Source organism: Fringilla coelebs (genome assembly GCF_963513975.1).
Source record: "Fringilla coelebs genome assembly, chromosome: 2".
NCBI classification, from domain to species: Eukaryota; Metazoa; Chordata; class Aves; order Passeriformes; family Fringillidae; genus Fringilla; species Fringilla coelebs.
This window is the reverse complement of record NC_140029.1, coordinates 2,336,822-2,349,785: the sequence shown is the minus strand read 5'-3', so window position 1 is coordinate 2,349,785 and position 12,964 is coordinate 2,336,822. Positions and strand designations below refer to the sequence as shown.

At 45.1% G+C, this 12,964-nt stretch overlaps 1 protein-coding gene across 1 annotated transcript; it reads left to right on the top strand.

Moving 5' to 3' along the window:
- Positions 1–9,758: 9,758 nt before the first annotated feature.
- Positions 9,759–10,439, top strand: CLDN14 (claudin 14; the record flags this gene model as incomplete). The annotated part of the gene is made up of 1 exon (XM_084200978.1): positions 9,759–10,439. One exon carries the CDS (start codon positions 9,759–9,761, stop codon positions 10,437–10,439), a length of 681 nt encoding a protein of 226 aa, XP_084057104.1.
- Positions 10,440–12,964: the final 2,525 nt, after the last annotated feature.

The window sequence follows — 12,964 nt, the reverse complement described above, 5'->3', positions numbered from 1 at the left end:
CTAAGCACCGACTGCAAAATGATGTGACAATTTATGAAACTTCTGAATTCCTGCCAGCTCATGCCAGCTTTATTTTTATGAGCACAAGGGCTGGAAAGCCAATTTTTCCATCCAAGCTTTAGTTCTGCCTGATGCCTGTGCTGCACAGGACCAGCCATGTCTGGGATAAATCCTTGGCTGGATCCGTGGGCTCCATCCCAGCTGCCTCAGCCTTGGGAGCCACGGCTCCAGAGTAAACTCCAAACAAACAGCAGAGTCTGATGTCACTAATCTGGGTCTTTACCCAGGATTAAATCACAGATGCAGCATGTTTTACTGCTGTCTCTTTCACTGATTCTCATTTTACTGCTTCTCTGCCTGTATCAGTCTTATCCTTTTGTTCCTGCTCTTTCTCCAGACCTCTGAGCTGCTCCTCTCATGCAGACCGTGGCTGCAGGTGCTTCTGCCAGGGAATTCTGCCCAGTAATTTTAGGATTTCTCTGTGCACCCTTCCCAGCTCGGTTTTACCCTCAGCACCCTCCAATTCTGCACCAATTCCCTCAGAAGTGCCAGAAATCCCTTTCAGCCTCCACACTGGCAATGCAAAATGATGTGATGTGCTTCTTACCATCTGCTAAGCCCAGCCCTTAAGTATGGACTCATTTACTTTTAAAATTAATTTTATTTGATTAATCTCTCACAGCTTGATTAATGTTTAAGGATCAGAGATTTGGGTTGTGCTCAGGTTCACCAGGCAGGTGAGTGAGGTTCCACAGCCTGGCATTGTAAATTCTGCTGTTTCAACTTTCTCTCTCACAAATATTTTCAGGGGAGAAAAAAAAAAACCCAAACCAAACAGGCTGGTAAGAAGAGCTCCCTGCTTGGATGTGGGCGAGGGTGGGCAGATCTGAGGGGAAGCAAGGCCTGCCTGGCTCACAGCAAAATTCTTCTCTTCATTCCCAGCCCTCTTTGCTTTTTGAAAGAGGAGATTAGGAAATGAGGAGAAGTTTGAAAGGCACATTGTAACCCTGATCCCACACCTACTCCCACCCCTCTGCCATGGATCGGGTGGTGCAGCTGCTGCTCTCCCTGCCAGATGTGCAGCAGGAGCCCCAACCTCTGCTCACATCCCTGCAGCCTCCAGCACCTTCCCTGGTGGGAACCTCCCTGGATTTACAACTGGACTTGAACCACCTCAGTATTTCCCCAAATTTCCTCCTGGGTGCCAGGGAAGGTTTTTTTGGGGTTGTCTTGGCTTTATTTCATGGTTTATTCCTGCTTGGGACCAGTCCCACATCATCTCTGCTGGATTTAAAAGTCTCTCTCTTTGAAATACTCCTCAAAAGACACCAAAGGTTTTGTCTCCATCACAGAATTATGCAGCTTTTAGTGGTGTGTTATTTGGGGTTTTTCTTAGAGGAGGAAACTGGCAGTTTCATCTTCACCCTGAATTTTTATTAAAGTCACTAGACTTAGAAAAACTGGAAAGGCAACAAAAAAAAACCAGAATAAGGTCTACATTTTGGTTCCATTTAATTTTATTCCCCAGATTTTAGAGTTTTGTCCCCTCAGTCGCACAGATAACCAGTGGCTGAGGAAGGTACATTCAGGGAGAGTTTTGTGTCACATATGGCATTAATTGCCAGCCCCCTCAAGGGCTGCCACTTGCTTTTTGGGGTGGCTGGGTGGATCATTTGTCACTTCTTGAACTCAGTCTCTCAGTCCTTCCATAAAATCTGTGGTGTGGAAAAAAGAAAAAAAAAAAGATTGAAAGAGCAAAATGATCTGACTGTGGTTAAAAAATGATTGATGTGGTCAGAGGAAGGGATATTCACATTTAGCTCTTTGGTTGGCATGTGAACAAAAGCTCTTGCAGCTCATATTTTCACTAAAGGAAGCCAAAGTTATTAGTTTTGAATGATAATGAACATCCACCATGGGATAACAGAGAGGAGGATATTTTCATTTATTAACTCTACATTTATAAAGTATATTTTGCATGCAAAGGACTCTTTAGTTCTGCCCTTTATTTATAGTATTAAAATACATACCCAAACCCTTCATTTCTTTTCAGAAAGTGACTGGAATTGGTTTACTGGAATAAAATAATAATAATAAAACAATTAATTGGTTTACTGAATCCTGGAGGGGATTGTTTGCCTCTGAGACTCTGCTGGAGGAGTCAACACCCCCCAAAAATGGTTCTTTTCTTGCACTTGACTCTGTGGAAGAGTTCTCAGTACCTGTCTGGATAATCTCAGATTGGATCTGTCTGCAAGCACACAAACACAATGAAATCCTGTGTATGAACATGATAAATCAACATTTATTTCCTTTAGAGCCCATCCCTCCTTTGGTCTGGAGGTAAAAGGGGAAGGAATCATTCCCAAAGCTCCTGGGGAGGCTTGGGCAGATCAGACCTGCCAGATTCCATTTCCAGGGGGTACCAAACACAAAAATTTCAGTTGGTTGATGAGACAAGGTGGTGAAACGCTCAGTGCAATTAAAATCAGGTGATTGGTTCTGTGGGAAATGGATTTCTAGAAAATTCTAAAAGTTTAATAGAAGGCTCAGTGTGCATCTGTGTGTAAACTTTGAGATGAGAAATGCTGACTTAGAAATGCCATGGAATAGGACAGACATTGTTGAGAGAGAAATGGAGCTAGAAATAAGTTTTAAAGGATAGTTTTGTAAATAAGATTAGATATTTTAGAGAAACAGAACTGTGAATGGTGCATTGCAGTGGGACCCATGAGGGGCAATTTTAGATAATTGGCTTTAAGGCATTTACAGCATGGTGTGGTAAAGCTGACAGGCCAAGAAACACTTACAGTGCATTGTAATTAGGAAATAATTAGTTTCTAATTGTAATTCTGTATTGTCACACCCTTCTTATAAGATTAAAAATGGAATGAAAGTTGTTAAAACTCCTCTCAGTTTCCCCATCTGTAGGTCAGAAAACGGCATAATCCAACAGGTTCCACGGACACTGGTGGGCATTTTTTGGGTGATAACACTGGGTGATATTTTTTGATATTTTTGACTTTTTTCCTCTATGAAAATAACTCCAGCTGAGGGCAAATCCATGGGTGCTTGAATCCCTGATGTTTTACACTGAGACCTCAGAGCCAGTGCTCTAAACTTGACGTAGCATATTTTTTTATGAGACCACTGCTCTGAACTTCATGTAGCATTTCTTTATAAGCTGATACTCAGGGAAAAGACAAGACAAGATTTTATCTCAATATTTACACACGGGATCGGAGTAAAAATGAATCTTTGGCAAAAACCTAGACGTGAGAATCAAAACAGAATTTTTTTTGTGCAGTGGGGTTGTTTTCCTTCCCAAATAAGAGCAGGCAAAGCAAGCCCAGGAAGTCTCCGTGCTGGAAACAAGCATATCCACTTGTGGAACATGATCTGTGCAGCCAGGGCCGGGCTGTGCGTGGGCTGGGCTTTTATCAGCCCCGCAGATGAGAGGGGAAGGGGGGCACCAACATCTGCACCAACATCTGGGGCTGCAGTGACGCAGAACCCGCTGGGGCTCGCTGCCCCGGGGGATTCCTGTCTGTGGCAAAGAGAGAGCCCCGGGATCAAGCGGGGCGTTTGTTCTCCGGGATGCCAGGGGGGGATGGAGCCGGGGGAGCCCCGGGGTCCGGAGCTCTGCTCTGTGCTCGTATAAATCACCCCCACATATATATATATATGTGTGTGTGTGTGTGTGTGTGTGTATATATATATATATATATATATATATATATATATATATATATAAAAAATATTATTGTATCTGAGTTTTGTAATCCATGGCCTTCTATTCATATTGTAATTATTATAATTTATATATATATATAATATTGTAATTATAATATATACATTATATTTATGTATCATTGTATCCGAGTTCTTCTAATTCACAGTAATACAAATCATGTTGTAATTATTATATATTATAGATATAATTTATATTCATTGTATCCGAGTTCTTGTAATTCACAGTAATACCAATCATGTTGTAATTATTATATATTATAGATATAATTTATATTCATTGTATCTGAGTTCTTGTAATCCATAGCCCTCTATAATATATACATTGTATTTATGTATTATTGTATTCACAGCCCTCTATTCATATTGTAATTATTATAAATTATATATATAATTTATATTATTGTATCTGAGTTATTCAAAGCCCTCCATTCATACTGTAATTATTATACGTTATAAATAGAATAATATATTGTAATTATAATATATACATTATATTTATGTATTATTGTGTCTGAGTTATTGTAATTCATAGCCCTCTAGTCATATTGTAATTTTAATACATTATATATATAATAATCTATTTTCATTATTATATATATTTGTATATATATAATTGTATCTGAGTTATTGCAATCCATAGCCCTCTATTATTATTGTAATTATTATATATTATATATTGTATATATAATATTGTAATTATCATACATACATTATATTTATTATTGTATCTGAGTTTTCATAGCCCTCTATTAATATTGTACATATTATATATTATAAATTATACATATAATAATATATTGTAATTATTATATTTTTATATATATAATTGTATCTGAGCTATTGTAATTCATAGCCCTCTATTCATATTTCAATTATATATATATTATATATATAATATTGTAATTATATATATGTATGTATATTATATATGTGTATGCATGTGTGTATATATAGATGTATATTTTTATACATATATGTATGTATGTGCATATATTATATTATATTATATTATATTATATTATATTATATTATATTATATTATATTATATTATATTATATTATATTATATTATATTATATTATATTATATTATGTTATATTATATTTCATATTAGATATTATATATAATATATTATGTATAATATAATATGTATAATATGTATTATATGTTATATAGTATATATTGTATATTATATATTATATATTATATATTATATATCATATATTGTATATTGTATATTGTATATTATATAATATATATTATGTAGTGTGTATATACAATATATATATATTTTTTATATATATATACATATGTATATATATATATATATAATTCTCTCTGAGTTACTGTAATTCATAGCCCCTCTTGTAATTCAGAGAGTTCTGTGCTTGCCCAGTTCCACGAGCGTTTCCCTCCAAATTATTCTGGGTGGTTTTCCCCACTGGGTTTGCTTGCTACCTGTGCCTCACCTGGGCTCACTCCTACTCCCCTCTCTCGTGGGATTTGTGTTATTTAACTGTGCTTAAAGTGGTTTCCAGCCCAATTTAGCTTCACCTTTGTTGCTGTGAGGTTTTGTGAGTTTTGGGCTTTGCCCTTGCCCCGTCAGCCGTGGCACAGCCTGGTCGCAGAAGGGGATTGTGATCCCCAAACTGGCCCCTTGCAAAATCTTGGTCGGTGCCATCCCGTGGTGCAGGTGCTTCCAGAAACTTCTTCCCAGCATTTCAACCCCTGCTTTGTTGAAGACCAAAAGGAAATCTGATGTGCTGCCAGTGGCTCAACCTGCTGGGGGTCTGTGTGCTCAGCTCTGCTCTCATTCCCAGAGCGCCGGTGGCTTCCCAGAGCAGCACAGCCCCTCTGCTGACCCTCCCTCCCCAGGCTCAGCCCCGGGGTGTTGCTGTCCCACATGGAGGGGCCAGAGCTCTCCCATGGAAAGATCTAAGGGAGCAAAAATGCACCAGCACAGCCCCTGAAACAGGATCTGTGCCGCCACGCTGCACAGGAGGAGGGGGAAGGGGAAGGGCAAGGCTGGATCCAGGCTGAGCTGCGGGAGCCAGCAGGGTGTCTCCCATCATCTCCATGCCCAGGGGCTCAGGGCACCCTTCCCCTCTCACTTCTGCCTCCAAAAACTTTCATCCCGCAGCTGCCTGGGCATTCACAGCCTTCTCACATCTTTTATTTTGTTTCTTTGCGTTTTTTGGTTCTTGTGTTTCTCCCAGACTGAATTGCTGGCAATGTCTGAGCAGCTCATCCTAAACACAGAATTCCTGAGGTTGGAAAAGCCCTGCCAGCCCAGGCAGTGCCAGCTGTGCCCCACGGCCACCTTGTCCCCAGCCCAGAGCACTCAGTGCCACCTCCAGGGCACACCTGCAGGGATGGGCACTGCAGAGCTCCCTGGGCAGCCCCTGCCAAGCCCTTTCCATGCAGAAATTTTTCCTGCTATCCAACCTGAGGCACAGCTTGAGGCCTTTCCTCCTCATCCTGCCCCTGTTCCCTGCTAGGAAATGGCAACTCCCAAGTGAGAAAGCAAAATCTGCTCACTTTCTAAAGAAATAGCAACAAACACAACCCACACAGGAAAAAAAAGGCTGCTTTTTGATTTAATATTTGTCTGGCTCAGCCCACAGGGAACATCCAAGCCACCCCCCACCTGATCCCACGGAACGTTCCTCAGCTGAGCTGTAAAGTGAGACATTTCCACCAGGCTGCTGATGTTCCTGGAGATAAAAGGTGTTGAGTTCCTGCTGCTTTCACCACTTGGCAGGAGGAGGGAAGGCTGGTGCCCAGCAGTGAAAGTGTTACTGAGCACCAGGGGCAGCTGGAACTGCTGAGGGAGGCGCATGGAAAACATGACGCTGAGCAAGCGGGGCTAATTAACGCTGGCTGCTTAAATTAGAAAGCTTTTAATGGCTAATGTTTAAAAATAACACCTTAATGACGTCTAAAAATAGCTGCTGCTGAGCCCCAGAGTGGTGTGACCTCCATTAAATGGGGGGTCCATTTCCCAGGACTGGTGGTGTAAATCACATTTTCCTTTGAGGTCCTGCTCTCCCCAGGATCAGCTGCAAAGCCTCGTGCCTGACCTCGGGAGCCTCTGCAAATGCACCAGAGAGAGCTGGATCACTCCTCAGGAGGGTGGGCAAGGTGTGGATGTCCTGGGTGGGATGAGGACTTGGAGAGGATAATCTTGGGTCGTGCTCATCATGAGAGAGTGAAAAAAGGAGACTCAGGGCTGCCCTCATGGCCCTGCACAGCTCCTGAAAGGTGCCTGTGCTCAGCTGGGCTGGGCTCTGTCTGCAGCAGCACTGACACAGCCAGAGCACACAGCCTGAGCTGCACCAAGGGAAATACAGGCTGGAGAGCAGGGAAAAGGTTTTGCAGCAAGGGTGAGAAAGTTCTGGAATGGCTGCCCGGGGAGGTGGTGGAGTGCCCATCCCTGGGTGTGTTTAACAAAGCCTGGATGTGGCACTGGGGGCCAGGGCTCAGCTGAGCTGCTGGGGCTGGGCTGGACTCGATGGCCTTGAGGGTCTCTTCCAACCTGGTTATTCTGTGATTCTGGGAATTCTGTCTTTTGCTCAGACCAGGCAGAAACAGGGATGAGGAAGGTGGTGCTGGGATTAAGGACACAGGAGACCCAAGCTCCGTTTCCACCTCGGCTGCTGACGCCTTGTGAGATGTCTTGAGTCCCTCATGGTCCTGCTGTGACCCAAAACCATGTGGAGATCTCCCTGATTCTGGAGGAATATTCCCAGGATAATTTCCCTGAGATGTGCTTAGATCCAGATGCACCTCACAGAAAACAAATAATAATAATAATACAAAAAGGGAAAGTACTACTTAATTTTCCTCGATATGGGAATCAAACCCAAATAACCTGTAAGGCAAACATACATGAGGACTTCCTGTGGTTGGGACAGAAATAAAATATCTCCAGTAGTGCTGGAGGTAACAATTTGCTCCTTTGTGCTGTGCTTGGCCCTAAATCATGGCCTGTCATACCTGTGATAGCTGAGAGAAATCTGCAGCCTGACCTCCCCTGGAATGGTGATTTTTGATATAAAACCTTCTGTGATTTTCTCAGAATCTGCAAACGAGGTAAATTCCTTCAGCAGCCACATCAACTCAGGTGTTTTCATTTATGTGTTCCATAAAGAGAGCCTGAGAGGCCAGGAACTGGCAACAGGAGGGAAAACTCTCCTAAAGCCAGGCACACTAAAGAAAAGCTGCTCTTTGGTTTGCTCTTCCCTTCCAGGCAGCAAATCAAACATCCCATTCCTGTCCATCCCATGGCACACTCCAAATAAAAGGAATGTGCAGGAGCACAGAGTCCTCAGCCTGTGGTGTTGTCCTGCCCAGGCCATAAAATCTTTGTGCTTTTCTATTTCCTCTTTCTTTTCACAACATCCAAGGGATTGTTTTGGGAAGAGATGACCCATGCTGCAAGAAAAATAGAGAGAGACAATTTCCAGGGGATTCAGGGACAGCACACAGGGAATGGCTTCAAACTGAAGGAGGGCAGGGTTAGATGGGATCTTGGGAATGAGGAATTGTTCCCTGGCAGGGTGGACAGGGCTGGGATGGAATTCCATCCCTGGATCCCTGGCAGTGCCCAAGGCCAGGCTGGACACTGGGGCTGGAGCAGCCTGGGACAGTGGGAGGTGTCAGGGTTGGAACTGGCTGATCTTTAATGCCCCTTCCAACCCAAACCATTGCATGATTCCATGATTTTGCTGTCAGGCAGAGAGCAGTGAAAGCCACAACAAGAGAGACCAACCCTGGCACTGATGTCCCCCCAAGCACTCCAGACTCGTTAGAGACAGGTCTGAGATAATGAGAACGTGCAGCAGCTTTCACTTTGCTCCCTCTGCCTCCTTCTGCTGTCCTGATGGCATTGATTATTGATCCTGATGCTTTTCCTTCCTTTTCCTGCTCAGGTCAGCTCCAGCAAACACTTCCACTTTCTCCTCTGAGCAGGAGCTCACCATGTGCACGGGGCTTGGCAGAGCCGGAGCCTAAACTTGTTCCTGTTTTTGAATTCCAAGCTGGATTGTGACACAAGGGTTATTTTATATATTAAAATATCGTGTTTCTGCCCACACACACCATGTGTGATGGATAACAGAGCTGGCAAGGCAGCCACTGGAAATGGCCACTTAGTCTGGGATTTATACAGGAGGAAGAGTTGCCATTCCTTGTTTTCCAGCTTGGATTTATACATGACCAAACTGTGAAGGTGTTGTCCCTCAGAAGCTCCAGGACGTTCAGCTGATTCCACATTTCACCCACAACCTGAAATCACGAGCTGAAACTCCCCAGATCCTAAGGAAAATTATTCCCCTTTGAGTTACTCTATTGAAATGCAACCTCAAGAAATACTGGCCAGTCAGGAAAGCGACTTTAATCCAATATTTGTTATCCTCTTCCACAGGTTTTAAATCACTCTTTTTGCTCCCTACTTTGAGCAAATACACCCTTATTGTTTTCCTAGTCCTGCTATGACCTTCTGGGAATGTTTTCATCGTGTAAAGCAACCTGCAGCTCCCTACTTTATAAATCTCCTTCATTCCAAGTGTTAACACTACCTAATTCTCCGCTTTAGAGAGGAAATCATGTTTGTTTTTTTGAAGAGCCTGCTGGGAAGAGGAATATTTGCATTTCAAATATTTTTTTTCCATTTCATAAATTGTCTTGAGTTCTCTTCCCAGCGGGCAGCACAAGGCTGTTTATATAAGGGAAGAGGGAAGCCGGCTTTCCCATTACTTCCACAAAAACACGATTAACAGCGATAACTATGCTAATTATTGCCCTCGCTGCGCTTGAAACGCACCTCACTGGCTGGAGAGGCAATGTTTGGGGTAATCATTAACTCTTTTTTCCCTCAATTACCTTTTATTAGGAGAGCAGGAGGCGTCGGGGCGAAGCAGCCGCGGATCTTCCAAGAAAACCTCGCGCCTTCCAAGGCAACCCGAGCGGAGGCGCCTCATTGAGGGAGCAGGACAAACATCCCCATGGCCAGCTGGGCCTTGGAGCTGCTGGGCTTCTCCTTCGGCCTGCTGGGCCTGATTGGGACGTTAATTGCCACCATCCTGCCGCACTGGTGGCGCTCGGCCCACACGGGCACCAACATCCTCACGGCCGTGGCCTACGTGAAGGGGCTGTGGATGGAGTGCGTGTGGCACAGCACCGGCGTCTACCAGTGCCAGGCGCACCGCTCCCAGCTGGCGCTGCCCGCCGACCTCCGCGCCGCCCGGGCCATGATGGTCACCTCCTGCCTGCTGGCCGTGCTGGCGGCCGCCGTGGCCGTGGTGGGCATGAGGTGCACGCGCTGCGCCGAGGGCAGCCCCGCCAAGGCCTCCATCGCCGGCTGCGGCGGCGGCGGCTTCGTGGCGGCCGGGCTGCTCTGCCTGGCGCCGGTGTCGTGGAGCACCAACGACATCGTGGTGGATTTCTACAACCCCGCGCTGCCCGCCGGGAGGAAGTACGAGATAGGGCAGGCTCTTTATCTGGGGTTTGTCTCCTCGGCCTTCGCCATCCTGGGTGGGGCCCTGCTGTGCACGTCGTGCCTCGGGAGTGAGGCGCCATTCCAGCCGCCTCCGTCCTCCAGGCCGCCCAGTGCCCCCAAGGGCGACCACGCTCCTTCCCTGACATCTGCATCCCACAGCGGCTACAGACTGAGCGACTACGTCTGAGTCCTCCCGGGATCTGCCACGGGAATTCTGTGCCTGGCGCCAGAGAACTCAGAATGGAGGTTGAAGTTTACCACTGGTCCTTCCTTCCTCTTCTTCCCCGAGGAGGAAAGGATGTGGATGCAGAACTGCTGCCTGCAAAACCTGGGAAATAAAGGCAAAGGAGGCTGGGATATTGCCAAGGCAGCACATCCCTGTCTGCCTCCCATCACGGCTGTCCAGGTAATTCAAGAGGTATTTTGTTTCAAATTGTAGTTTGGTTTGGAGTCGGTGCCCTGTGAAGCAGAACTGGCCACATCTCTTGGTTTCTTCCCCAAAAAAAAGACAGTTTTCCCTGAAACCTGGAATTTCTTGGGGATACACAGTGATTTCCAGCAGTGATTGCCTGCTCACTTCCTCATTTCCATAACTCATGAACGTTTCGTCATGACAAGGTATTAATTTTGCTTTCACTTAACTTTTTGTTTGTTTTTGTGCAGTCCCTTGAAATATGAATTTCAGTGGCACTGTGACAGATGTATTTGACAGCCTGTTACAGCCAATATTTGAAGTTATATTACAATGTTTTGACCTGATCAAAATAAAATTTCAGTGCATTTTTTGAAATGCATCACCAGGGAAACAAACCCTCCCAGTGGCTCAGAATTGGGTTTTTTACAAATGTCAGGAATAGAATGGAACCAGACATTTGATATTAAATATACTTTAAAAATTAAAATGAAAAAGTCTCCGAATTTGTCACTTTTAGCTTTTGAGCAGATTTAGCATTCTGCACAATCTATGCATTATAGGGAGTGGAAAAACAGTTTCTAGAATCCTATTTCATAAATCCCATGCAGTGAAATGTGCTCATTTCTTAGGATAAATGCTGGCATTTTGTGCCTGAAGGTGCATTAGGGTTGGCAAGGATATTTCCATCCCATCCAGAGATTTCTGGGGAACTTCCACTGGGGCACAAGGTACCCTTCATGCCAACACTCATGGACTGTGACCAGTGCTTGTCAGAAGTACCAAATCCAGACATTTCCTTCTAAAATCCTCACAAAATTCCACCGTTCCACAGTGCACTTAAACAATCAAAAATTAAAATAATGAACAAAGAAGCCCAAGCCCTCTCCATTTCACATTACAGCAAAGTCCCAGGCACACATAGCAGGATAGAAAATTATGACAAAAAAGAGAATCGATGGATTTTTCTTAAACCAGAACTTTATAGGTGTCCCACTTTCAACAGATGGACCAACACACTGAAAAAAAATAATTCCAAGACCTAGGAGGGAACAATTTTTCAGTTGGCAAAAAGAAAAATCTGTTTGCAATTATATTGTCACCTTGTGTCACCTCCAGAGCTGGGAGATTTTCAACATTTCCCCTGGTTCCACTCTGAACCTTCCTTTTTGTGGTTGATCACCATTGCCTTTGGCTTCATGTTGATTTGGATTGGGACAGAGGGTTTTCAGCACTGCTTCATGTTAACATCACCACTGTTTTTAAAAATAAAGGGATTCTCTAAGCAATTTGCTGAGACCAACAATAATAAAAGTGATCTGGGACCTGACTTTGGTTATTTGTGGCGATAGGACAAGAGGGAATGGCTTTGAACTGAAGGAGGGCAGGGCTGGGTGGGATGTTGGGAATGAGGAATTGTTCCCTGGCAGGGTGGGCAGGGCTGGGATGGAATTCCATCCCTGGATCCCTGGCAGTGCCCAAGGCCAGGCTGGACACTGGGGCTGGGAGCAGCCTGGTGTGTGTATTCATAAAATCCCAGAATCCCACAACTGTTTGGGTTGAAAAGGACCTTAAAGCCCACCCAGTGCCACCCCTGCCATGGCAGGGACACGTCCCACTGCCCCAGGCTGCTCCAGCCCCAGTGTCCAGCCTGGCCCTGGGCACTGCCAGGGATGCAGGGATGGAATTCCATCCCAGCCCTGCCCACCCTGCCAGGGAACAATTCCTCATTGCAATGATCCCACCCAGCCCTGCCCTCTGGCACTGGCAGCCATTCCCTGTGTGCTGTCCCTGCATCCCCTGGAAATTGTCTCTCTCCAGCTTTCCTGGGGCTCCTGCAGGCCCTGCAAGGCCACCCTGAGCTCAGCCCAAAGCTTCTCCTGTGCAGGTGAGCAATGCCAGCTGTGCCAGCCTTTCCTGCCAGCAGAGCTGCTCCAGCCCTCTGCTCATCCTGGAGCCTCCTCTGGGCTCTGCAGCAGCTCCAGCTCCTCCAGGGCTGGGACAGGGCTGGACACCAGTGGAAGGTGTCCCTGCCCATGGCAACTGGATTATCTTTAAGGTCCCCTCTAGCCCAAATTCCGTGATCAATGACCCTGCAAACATCTCAGGGACAGACCCTGAGGTGCAGGGAATGGACACAAAGTGCACAACAGCTTCTTAGAGGAGATGGAGACAATCTGTTCATGGTCCATTATGGATTTCTGGGATGCTTTTCTCAGCTCAGTGAAGGCTGTCAAAGCCTTGGGCTTTTCCTGGATTTCCATCCTAAGAGATGCTGCCAAGTGATTGGATATCAGCCT